The sequence below is a fragment of the Octodon degus genome, unplaced genomic scaffold (assembly GCF_000260255.1).
Source record: "Octodon degus isolate 3935 unplaced genomic scaffold, OctDeg1.0 scaffold00171, whole genome shotgun sequence".
Lineage (NCBI taxonomy): Eukaryota > Metazoa > Chordata > Mammalia > Rodentia > Octodontidae > Octodon > Octodon degus.
Window position 1 is genome coordinate 5,728,986 of NW_004524747.1, and position 12,594 is coordinate 5,741,579.

Consider the following 12,594-nt stretch of genomic DNA (forward strand, 5'->3'; position numbering starts at 1 on the left):
GGCATGTGGTGCTGGGGGATTGAACTGCAGTCCCTGTGCTTTGCTAAGCTTGTTCTAAGTAGGTGCTTTAGACCACTGAGCCATCTCACCAGCCCCAACTATATTTTTATAAATATCTGAGGTTACTTGATTAGTTTTACGAAGTACTTGAAGCTGGCTAGGGTAAAACCCAATGAACTTTCCCTTTGCTATTCAGATTGCTATTTATATGTAAAATACACATTTGTAATATCATCTAGATATGGTGTGTGCTGCTGTCATTTTCTTGGTACATACCTCAATGAGTACTTATGCGTTTATGCTCTTTTACTTCTTTTAAACATTTTATGTTGTGTTATGTTATGTTATGTTATGTTATGTTACATTACTTTTATTGTGGCTGGCTCAGTCCGCCCTGGGGGCGAGGCTGGCCAGCATGTGGTACTGGGGGTTGGAACCAAGGTCCCTGTACTTTGCCTAAGCAGGCGCTTTAGACCACTGAGCTATCTTGCCAGCCCCTTGCGTTTATGTTCTACTTTAGCTTTGTTTTACATTTATCATTTATGAAAACTTTCTGTGATTTCAGTGTTTTTCTCAACACACATAGACTATAGTATTCTACATGCCAGTCCATTTTTCAATAATGTGTTATGTCGATGCTTTGCATTTGAAGACAGGTGCCATTGGCATCTAAATAAAATTTAGGAAAAAATAGCCGATCATAAATATGATCATTAATTTCTTTAAATCATTTTAGGTAGAGACTTCTAACAAATACTTAATTTCAACTATTTTATTATTAGTTTCTTTCTTTCTTTTTTTTTTTTTTTGCAGAACCGGGGATTGAACTCAGGCCCTTGCACTTGCCAGGGAAGCGCTTATTCCACTGAGGCATCTCCCCAGCTAGTTTCTATTTCCACATTTTTAAAATGTATTTAGTATAGTACAGGGTCTATAGGGTATCACTACACAGATCGGACTCATAATGATCCTCTTGTTTTCAGCCTACCAAGTGCTGGAATTACAGGCGTGCATTACCACACCCAGTCTCAATCAGTGGTTCATGGGGGGGCGGGACTGGGCCATCCTGAAACCCTGTCCCTGGGTCTGCCTAAGCAGGTGCTTTAATCCGCTAAGCTATCTGGCTGGCCTTTCCACATGTTTTTGTAGTCTAAATTGTGAAGGTTTAGGGCTTGTTTCTAAATTTAGATTTCTTTAGCCTTTCCATTTTGCCTTATCGAGGGCCTGGCCCTAGCTCAGTCCTTTAAGTGGCTGCTTCCACAAAGCTGTCAGCCTCAGGTTCCTGGTTCGAACCTCACAACTCTCCCGCTGGCCAAAAGTGCCCTGAACGCATTCGAGGAAGAAAAAAAAAAAACCCTTATTCCATTTTCCCTTATCTGTACATCTGCTTCACTTTTGATGAAATCTTTCAAATTGAGGACAGTATAATTTTTCTTTCTAGCATCTTAAGGCTAGAACATCAAGGTACAACAGTAACCAGTTTTTTGCCTTGTCCCAAGGTCAGAAACTATATTAAGGAACATAGCCCTCGCCAGCGGCCTGCAAGAGAGGCCTGGAAAAGAAGCAACTTTAGTTGTGCAAGCACCAGTGGAGTGAGCGGGGCCAGTGCCAGCAGCAGCAGCGCCAGCATGGTCAGTTCCGCAAGCAGCAGTGGGTCCAGTGTCGGAAACTCTGCTTCCAACTCCAGTGCCAACATGAGTCGAGCACACAGTGACAGCAACCTGTCTACAAGTGCAGCAGAGCGGATTCGGGATTCAAAAGTAAAATGTCTATTCAAAGCTTTATCTTTCAATATTAATATTTGTTCTTTTTCATTTGAATTCTTGAAGGATAAAAATTGTTCTGCTAGTTAGATTCCTGTGGGTTTGGTGTTTAATTGAACAAGCAGGATGCTGTGCTGATGAACAAGGTACTCAAGGCTGAGAGCTTTGAAGTGCTCTTGACCTACAACACTATTGCATTCAATTTTATCTGATTTTTATGTTTGTTTCAATGCGTAATTCCCAAGCTAACAACACTGACTGCATTTGGCCACTAAGCAGATCTCACCATGTTGCTATTAGTTCTTAAAAATGTGTGTCTTTTGTATGTGTTTTCTTGATGTTTTAATCTTGACTGAGTGACTGGAAGATACACAGTGATTCCCTTCTTGGGTCTTGGTGTGATAGCAGAAGCATAGCCAGCTTTTTGGTGGCCAAGGGATTTCTCTGAATATATGGTCATTCCTCAGTTTACTAGAGACGAGGACTAAAGTATCTACTAGGATTCTAATGAAAAAGGAAGGCTTTATCTTTGTAGTCATTTAAAAATTGGTAGTACTATTGGGTACTAATATGAGCATTAGTGATTTTGGCCAATACTTCCTACATTTTGTACTTCATATTGACCCCTTGAACTTATTTTCACTACACATTGACAACAGTGTACCTTAATTTGGTTTAATTTTTGATTTATTAAAACCCAGTAAGGGATGATTATAAAAGGAGTGTTCCTAGCAAATTAACACTTAATTCAGGGCAAAAATACATTTAAAAAACCTAAATCTTACGGCAGAAGTAAAACATTATAAAAAACAGCATGTTCATTACACATTGTAGAATGTCAGATTTGTACAAGTCACATAGTATTTTATAGCACTGAAATGTGTTAATATAATCAAATAGTTTTAAAAAAAAGGAATATCCATTGGTCCAAGATTTCTCAGCCTGTAAAGTGCCTCAACTGCTAATGAAAGGAATTTTGCTGTGTAAGTAACAGCTACCACATAACCAAGTGATCACTTTTTATGTCAAAGGAACTAAGGCAGGTAATTTTATGGTTTTCATTTGTAAAAGTAATAGAATATTAAATATGAAGTATTACTAAGATTTTTTTTTTGGATTTATCTCTTCATGCTAATTCCCAAAGGATGTATATCGCTTTCCTTTAACTCTATTAAAAGTTCTATAAACTGTTAATTCTTATTCATTGTGGGCCTGTCCTGCTAATGAAGGCATAAAATATTTACTTTGATATAGTAGAAAAAATTGTAGTCAATTACTGCATCTCTTTTTGGTCATTAAATAACTTCAAAGTGAGGTCAAAAACATTTTGCACCTCAACAAGTGAGCAGTCTATTTCTACAAGTTTGAATTCTGACTGGAGCCTGAGGGTAAGAGGCAGGGAGATTTGAGGTTTGTCTGTTTCATGGTGCTGGGGACCAACTAGGCAAGTGCTCTATCACCCAGCGATACCTCCAGCCCAGTGTTTCACATTTATAGTGAGTTAATAGTAGCTCTTCTGAAAAACAAGGTTAACTTAAATTTCTTTCATGATAAACACTTTCTGTTTTGGGGACATAGGATAAGATGCAAAAGTAAAAGTGCTTTGATCAGAAAACAAGGATTAGCTTGTCACAAATAGCTTTCACATGGGATCGGGGAGATGGCTCAGTAGAATAAGCGCTTGCCTGGCAAGTGCAAGGGCCTGAGTTCAATCCCCGGTTCTGAAAAAAAAAAAAAAAAAGAGAGAAAGAGAAACAAATAGCTTACACATTGTACTGAATAGTGTCATAAAAGACAAAATATAAGGTAATTTTTTAAGTCTAGCAAATGTGAGGTTGATGGTATCTTAACGTAGTAAGTAATTACAAAGATTGCTTTGTATTACAAACTTTAGGCTACTATAAAATAGCTATAGACCTCACTGTAGTTCTATCCTTATTTTTGCATTAATAAAAACTTGTTAAAATTCCTTATGTGGTATTTCTGCAAAAAAAATCTAGTGAAAGAAAATCACTGAACTTACTGGGAAGGCTTCGAAAAATGGATTGCAGATTCATTTCAAAGTAGATTTAGCCCCTTTTTAGGACCTGACATTTAAATCATGAATATCTTCACCAACGCAAACTGTGAAAATAACTTTAGCCAGTGCTGACTATAGTTAAACAGTACTGGCATAAATGGGAAAAAAAACTGAAAATGCATTCAACAATTTTAAGCTAAGTAAGAATGACAGGTAACTATTTATGTCTTTGAAGGTTATCTTAAATTCCATGATGCCGTGCCTGTCCTGTACCTGGGGTGCGCTGAGCTGACAATTGAGACTGGGCGTGATGGCGAGCGCCTGTAATCCCAGCTCTTGGCAGGCTGAAAACAGGTGGATCAGTACGAGTCTGATCTTGTAGTGAGACCCTGAACACCCTGTAGACCCTTCCCTAAAATACAATAAATAAATAAATAAGTTCCAAGAGTCCTCAACTGAAAGTTAATCTGCCAAAATACATTAGCATTTAAATAAAAGGAGTAGGAAGGTAAGTTTGTGTACATATTGTACAACGTTTGGCATCCAGTTTCCCCTCACTTATGGAAATATTCTAGGCATTACACCTTGAAGAGCATGAAATGAAGGGTAGACAGAACAGAACACCTTCCAGGCTGATGAGAATATATTAGTGTATAAAATCTTTTCAACTGAACAACTGTTCTCACTGTACTTATGCTATGTGCAACATATGACCTGTACAACAATGTTCTCTTGCTGTCTACTTGTAGAAAAAATAAGTTTAGTAAAATGTGAAATATACATTAGTTTGCTTTAAATGCAAAGATTAACCATTTTTGGCTCAGTTGTATCATAACCAAAAAAGTCTTTGCTTTGATAATATAATATAATTTGGTTTAAAAATAGGATTTCAAAGGGATCAGATATCCATAGCTAGTTAGAATGGTCAAGTATCAGCTCTTGGTCAGAAGAATTTCTGGTCAAATAGAACCTTAAATCATTTTCAGATCACTTATTTTAAGAGTATTATGGTAGAGGATTTTGAACAGCTCTTAAAATTCTGAAAATGTAGAATTTGATCCATCAAGCACTTTGGTGTGTGTATACCAAGAATAAATTTTACTGATGTAGATTTTTTTTTTTTACTTTGACAGAAGCGATCTAAGCAGCGGAAATTACAGCAGAAAGCTTTCCGCAAGAGGCAGCTGAAGGAGCAGAGGCAGGCCCGGAAGGAGAGGCTGAGTGGGCTCTTCCTCAATGAAGAGGTGCTGTCCTTGAAAGTGACTGAGGAAGACCATGAAGCAGATGTTGATGTTTTGATGTAATAAGGATGGATTTATCACCACTCATTCTAAGCATTATTCTGTTCTTGTTGGTTTACATGCATCTTGACCAAAATTTTGGTTAGGATTGTGCTGATGTACCATTAATTATTTAGGCCAGTGGTCTTCAGAGGGTGGGTGCAGTACCTACAACTTCAACATCACATGAGAAATTGTTAGGAATGTGTATTATTGGGGCCCATTCCAGACCTAGTGAATCAGAAACACCGGGGAAAGAACCCAGCATTTTTATGTTATCCAGTGCCAGGTTATTCTGATGCACATTTTGGTTTAAGCACTGGTTTAACGTTTTGGCTGTTAAAACTTTATGGTGATTAAGTGGGCTTTTTAAAAAGACTAGTATTTCCATAGTTTAGGAGATAATTCAAGGTACTGCTGACATGTAGTTTATTATGTCAGTGTGTATGTGTTGAGGGGGTAGAGCTCATAATTCATTTCTCTTCTTAATATTAGTTTCTTAGTTTACTTTTTCTAAAGGGCCATAGCATAATTTTCAATAGTAGAAATCTTTTTTGAAGCAGAGATGAAGGTTATATGTGTAAGTATGGGTTGCTGTTTACAATAGTGCCTTCATTAGGTTTAGTTCTGTTTTCCTTCGTTTTTAATTCAAAGGTATAAAAACAGGCCAGAAACCTTTTCCAGTTCAATTTGTTTCTGTTTCTGTTTTTATTTTATGTAAAATCAGTCCTTTCTGTAAGTGATGACTACTGAGAAAATAACATTACTAGTAGTTAATTGTAGACTTAATGCTATGTTGATTAGTATTCAGATAGAGAAACCATTTAGGCAAAGAAATCAATTCTACATTTCCATCGTTTTAAGAAATTTTAGGCTATAAATTGTCTCAAAGATAGAAAATTTCAGTCTCTCTCCCTATCCTCCTGTCCATCTCTCCCTCCTTCATCCTCCCTCCCTCATTCTTTTTGTGGATCATTTTCTATCCAGCACAGCTTTAATTTTTAAATATTTGGTATAACAAGTTTAGGGGTATCAGGAGGTTAATGTTGATAATTAACTCATTGCACCCTTTAGCATTCTGCTAAACTTCTCGATAAATTGTTCTAAGTATACAGAGCAGTGAGAGGTACAAATGATTTTAGCTTATGATTAATGAAACTCTGAATTTAAATGTGAAATTGTAGAGTCTTTTAAAATGTTTTAACAGTTTGTTAATTTGATTCACCAAAAGGAAAGAAATAGTGATTACTTTTTTTCCTACCATATGTCTTTAGATCTTCACATGAGTTAAAGAATATGTAAATTGATACTACTGACAATCAAGCTGCTTTGTGACATTCATAATTTTCTTTTTATTTGGGAATAAAGTGTAGGAGGTAATCACGATTCTGTAGGAAAAGTTATAACCAATTTTTTAAATTCTAGAATCTAGAGACTATTTGGAATTTCTACTTTTTTTTAAACATTAGCTTTTTAAAAACATAAAAATTTATTTCATAGAAAGGTTTAAATTTTGCTTACAATTAGGTATTTGGAAATTTTTATTTTATTTTGGTTCTTTGAAGGCTTAAGGACTGTAACTGAGGACAAAAATATATTGTAACTTTCCTGAGGTCTGTGGAATGGTTGTAACCTTTTGAAAACTAACACCAGAATTGAAAATATTTAAAGGTGTATGGGGTTATGTTTTTCAGCTTGAGTAGTCTTGTTGACTTTCCATCTGTCCCCTCTTTGCTATTCCTGGCCAGCTTACAGGACTGAAAAGGAGTTTGGGTTAGACTCCAGAATACTCAGAGGAAAATAGAGTCAACCTTTCTTTCTTTCTTTCTTTTTTTTTAAATAATTTTTGCTTTCATTTTTGAGTATATGAAGAGCAAAAGGAAAGAATTAAAGATACATCTGAATTCTCTACCTGCTTGTAGTAAAAGCAAAATCCCACAGAATGATTGCCTTCTCTCTACCTATTTTAAGGCCACTTTTGAATGCTGCAGCATAGCATTTTTTTACTCTCACATACTTAGAAAACATTTGACAGTAATCACTAAAAGGAAATCCTAAACAGGATCATTATGTACTATGATTAAAAACCAATTCCTGTATTCTCCCAACAGTCATGTAGTCTTATTACTTTAGATTTAGCTTCATTCACTATTGAACAAATTTACCAAAGTGCAACAAGTTGGATTTTGAAGTTGGTAAAGGTTCTGTTGCTCATAAATTATGTCATAGAATTTTGTGTAATTTGGGTGTATTATTTTTACAGTTCTATAGATTAGAGGAAGCCTATAAAATTGACCTGAAAAATATTGAAAGAAATACTTTTGGTTAAAAGAATAAAATCAGGGCTGGGGAGATAACTTAGTGTGGCATAAGTGCCTGCCTGGCAAGCGCCAGGTCATGAGTTTGATCCCTGGTGCAAAAAACAGACTCAAACAACTTTGGCTTGCTTATGATGTAGGAGAGAGATTTAAAAGTCTTCATCCCTCCAGTAAAGAAATTAGCACAAAGACATAAACAGAATCTTTTGTCTTCTGCTGTGATTTTCATGTGTATTAACACCTCATATAGATAAGTCAAGTTTAAAGGATCATTTTTGGACTAAGCACTAGTTTATTCAATGATATCTCTCTGAGTTTCATTTCAAACAAATCCAGCTCATGTATTTTTCTTTTTAGACATAAACCCAAAATTAACCAATTACTGAAAAGGCAGGAATTATTTGTCCTGTGCTGATTCCCATTCTATAGAACTAACAGCGGAACAAATAAGTCTCTTCTTTTAAAATAAAGCTTAGTTGAAGTCATAATAAAGTCCCTTTAGTTTTATCTAGAGACCTGTTATTAGAGGTCTTTTTAATAGTATGCCAGCCCCCACCACAGCTTTTTAAACTACAAACCTTGAGTTAAACAAAATGGCATGTATTTTTCTACAGTTTTGCGACTAATTAAAGCAAGGTAGTGTACCATAATGTATGTGTATAGAGACTGTTTGCTCTCAACAAGAACTGAACAGTGAACTAACACTTTGTTTGAAATGAAACTTGTTAAATAGCCATCACGTAGTCCAGTTCATTTGTCCCTTGGGTCAATGAGACATTGGCAAATTAATCCCAGAAACTGACATGTAAAACAGTGAAATTTTATAGATTGGGTGGACACCTCATTTTATTTAGCTTTTGAAAGTGCTAAATCCCTTCCTAAAGGATAAATTACATGAAACTATTGTATAAAGGTATCTAGATTCTGATGAGCTTTAACAATTGTAAAATTTATCATATATCTTCGTATGTAAGCCAAAAATGTTAGCATATACAGTATCAACGTTTGATTTGTTTTGTGTTTTCTGGTAGAGTCTTTGTTCATGGTTTACGCTCTGTAGCCTCATGTGCCTTAATGGTGGTAAACTCTATACTTTTTTGTGAATATCAGGCTTTTCAAAATTCATGCATAACCAGAATGTTGTATTTTTTTTCTAGAATGGCTACCATTAAATTAAGAGTAAATAGAGATAGATAAAAGCAAAAAGCATCAGATCCTGAATTTTATTTGTATACCATCCCTTTAGTAATTTTATAGCTCTTCTATCACCAAGAAGATGCTTGTCTGGAATCGATAGGGAGCTACTTAAAGTCAGTTTAGAGCTTGGGATATTTGATAGTAAACTTTCCAGTTGCATTAAATAGTATAGTGTTTATGTTGAGTGCACTGACATTCAACATGTCTAATTAGAAGTAAAAATCCCAAAAAGGACTATTAGGAAATATTTGTATACATATGTACTGTGGTAACTCTGGATTAGTTTTAAGTCAAATAAACTAAGATAAATTTTATCTTACAAATGAAGATATAGTAAAAGTGGGTAAGAACCACCTGAGAGATATTTTGAGCTAGGCATCTCTGTTAGCATAGTATCTGGAAACTATTCCTTACAATCTTAGTCTTATTTCTTTGAAAATAATTTTCGTTTAAAAAGCCTACAAGGACCTCCTAACTGGTGTTTAAGAGTAAAGAAGTTGCATGGTAGAGCTGAAGATAATAATTGCCTCACTAAAATTTTATTTTCGTTTTTAAATATTAGAATTACTGTTTTTATCTCTCTTTTAAAGCATATTTAAATTACATTTTAATTTAATGTTCATGCCAGACTGAGAAACATTGGTTTGTTATTCTCTGAATTTAGTACATAATACTTTTTCTTTATTGTCAAGTTTATTCTGTTACAGCTTTGTGGTCATTGGAGCCTGTGGAATTGTGTGTTCTTTTTGTGGTGAGAGAAAGGGGTGGGAAAAAAGGAGAATTGCTTAATTACACATGTACATCTTGACTATGTAAAGTTAATTATAAAATTAACCTATAAATGACAATATGTACTATTCTGAATTGTTTCAAGGAGCAGTGGCCCGTGGCCATGACTCATTTCGTAGAGCTGCTTAATCTTTTGCTGTATCTGACCTGTTGGATTAAAACTGAAACTTTGGAGTTAGGTTATCTAGCTGAGGCTTTTAAGAAAGGAGCAAACATTGTCTGTTTATGTAGTGGATGGATTTAATTTCCTGTGTACTTTTATTTAGGTATAAGTACTATCCATTCTAAATTTTTGTGTTGGAAATATAAGAGGACTTCTGTCAAGAGAGACTAATAATAAACATGAGTGTAAAACATTTCAAAGATGGTTAAAAATTTCATATCGTGGGAGGTTTTATTGTCTGTTTTTAGTTTCAAGATTAGTTATGTAACATCAGTATCATAACCAAAGCAAGTAGGATATTAAGTGGTTTGGAGATTCTTCAAGTAGTCTTAAATATTATAATGTATCAGATCATTATTAACCAGGATTTTTCCTGTATTCCTGCTAAATGTATTACTGTATTAATGCACTTTTGTATATATAACTGTCTTCTGTACATTCTGTACTTACTACAGTGTATATAAAGCCTGTTTTTCCTAAATTTGTGAGGGAATAACAATAGTTGTTACACAGGTTCTTCGTATTTTGAGTTCCTTCTCGTACTTGAAAGTAGTAGTTAAATCTAAATAAGTATGTATGGTTGTAATTAGAACTGGCTATGTGGCAGAGCTGTCTTTTGAACTGATATCCGAATGAGAAGTGTCATTTTTGTTATTAAGAACTTTTAGAATTTTATTGTTCTTTTGATGTTCCTTGAGCTTGTGTAAACCCCACTGCTGCTTATTTGCTTATACTTCTTAAACAGCTCCTTTCATGCTTCATCCTCGAATATTTACCAGCAGAGAAGAATTAGCCTCTTTTGCTCACTTTGGTTAGGGCTTCACAGACCTTTTGTGTTGTGTTGTGTTTTGTTTTGAGAACCTCAATTCCCATATGTCATTGGCAAAATATTTTTTTTCTGTAGAGATCATATTTTAAGAGACTTGCATTTTATAATATGTGAAAACTCGGCATTTTTGTTAACAAAAATAATTTATTTCCTTAAAATTGCTCCAGAATCTTTCTAAATTATGATTTTATGAACGAAATATCTGGCAGTTTAATGTATAGATACAGAATCAGTTCAGCTTTTCAGCAGCAACTTTGTCTCTTGCCACTAGAGGGAGGTCTGTCATTGTTCGCCTTTGAAAAAGATCTTAGATGGTTGTTTATTTTTTTTTGATTTTAGAGGTTGGCATAGATCTTTTCCTCAAAATTCCTTTTGTGGTATTAAGTAATTTCATTTGATAGTCAAAGATAAGTTAATTAAGCTTGTTTGTTGAAGCCAGTCTTACGCTTTTCTGTACTCAATTTTTAATAAATGTGAGTTAGATATCAAGTGAAGTGTGTGTGCAATGTGTGTTTCTTTTATGTATTCTAGACTTATACTGTCCTTATAGTAGCCACTAGCCACGTGTAGCTATTTAAATCAATTAAAATTAAGTGCAACTTAAAATTTTGTTCCATAATCCATTAGCAGTGCTTCCAGCGCTCAGCAGCCCCATATGGGTGGCTAGAGGACACTTTCTGTATTTGGAAAGCACAGGATGTGAACACTTCCATTATCACAGAAAATTCTGTTGGATTGTACTTCTCTAGAAGTTTGATGGTTTGTGCAGTGGCCATTATCCTTATTTTACTAAAAAAGACCAGGACTCAGTGGCTTCCCACAGTGAGCTGTGACAGGTGGTGCGAAAGGACAAGTAAGCTGTATTTCCTTGGCTACTTCATGAAACCCATTGCCAAAGTTAGGAACTTGGTGACTTCATGGAGGACTTTCTCAAGTACTGATCACTTCATTTGACTGCAAAAACGATTTACTATTTGAATAATGTGGGAGAGTTGTTCCATTTTCTCAAGTGGGTGTTTATTTGGTACTGGGGATTGAAACAACACACAGTGGATGCTGAGCACAAGGTGTACTGTTAAGCTATATATCTCAAGCCTCACAGTGGCTCAGTTGTTACTGTGAAGAGTACTGCCACGTAGCTGTCTCTTGTGTTCATCCTCTGATATAAAAACAGTTGTAAATACTGCCTACAATAAAAAGGTGAATACATACATTTTTAAAAAAATGTTAGTTTATTAAACCACGCTTACAGATAAATAGGTGTGAATTTCAAAAGCCTCCTTCAGGCTATTTCTTCATTCTTGTCATGTGAGAACATATCACTACTTGGGTCTGCTAGTCTTCTGCCCCCTCACTATCATTTGGATCTCATAGTAGGTGGGATATTTCTATTACATTATCCACATTTCTTTTTTTTCCATAATTTTATTGAGAAACAAATAGCAATGAGACAGTTTCAAACCAAATTGGTAGGACAGTTTCAATAATTAACACATTGCATACATTCTTCCTAGTGGTTAATTGCTGCACAAGATAGGGACTTGATATCCTATTTACAAACAGCATTAGAACAAATCATTCTATTCATTAAGAGAATGTAACTATATATCTATCCTAACCACTTTGAATACACAGATACAAAATGGACATTCATCTGTATCCCCCTTTTTTGTTAAGTTCCATCATTTAAATATTATAGGTGTGTAAACTCAGCAAAATATTCTAAAAGAGCACATTTCTTAAATAGTAGATTGATAATTTAGTATTATTATTTAGAATATCACATCCCTTCATGAGTAAAGTGTTTTAACATTCCACTGGTCATGCAGATCCTGTTAAGCATTTTATACTTTTGTGTTTCTTGTAAAAATATTAGATAACTGGATGTGTTTTCAACTTTTAATATTAAAAATTCAAGTAGGGAGAAAAATAAAATGGTTTCATACAAACCCACATCTACTCTGACTTTTTCATACCACTCTTGTCTCTGTTATCCTCTTCTCTCCACTACTCACCTCATGAGAGTAACGCTAAACCTAGGTGACAGAATATTGTTTTTACATATTTCAGTATGTAGGTTTTTTTTTTTCAATTTTTTTTTGCTTTTTTTTAAACATTTATTTATTTATTTATTTATTTATTTATTTATTTATTTATTTTGTGTGTGTGTGTATGGCCAGCTCAGCCCACCAGGGGGCGGGCTGGCTGGCATGCGGTGCTGGGGGAATGAACCGC

General features: G+C 34.8%; 1 protein-coding gene across 1 annotated transcript in view; it reads left to right on the plus strand.

Moving 5' to 3' along the window:
- The window catches only part of Fam199x (family with sequence similarity 199, X-linked), a 30,665-nt gene extending 25,517 nt beyond the window's left edge, over positions 1-5,148 (plus strand). The window contains exons 5-6 of the mRNA XM_004643358.1: positions 1,500-1,760; positions 4,917-5,148. Of these exons, the coding sequence (XP_004643415.1) occupies positions 1,500-1,760; positions 4,917-5,087 (432 nt within the window). The 3' untranslated portion in view covers positions 5,088-5,148. The remainder of the gene's footprint in view (positions 1-1,499; positions 1,761-4,916) is intronic.
- Positions 5,149-12,594: the final 7,446 nt, after the last annotated feature.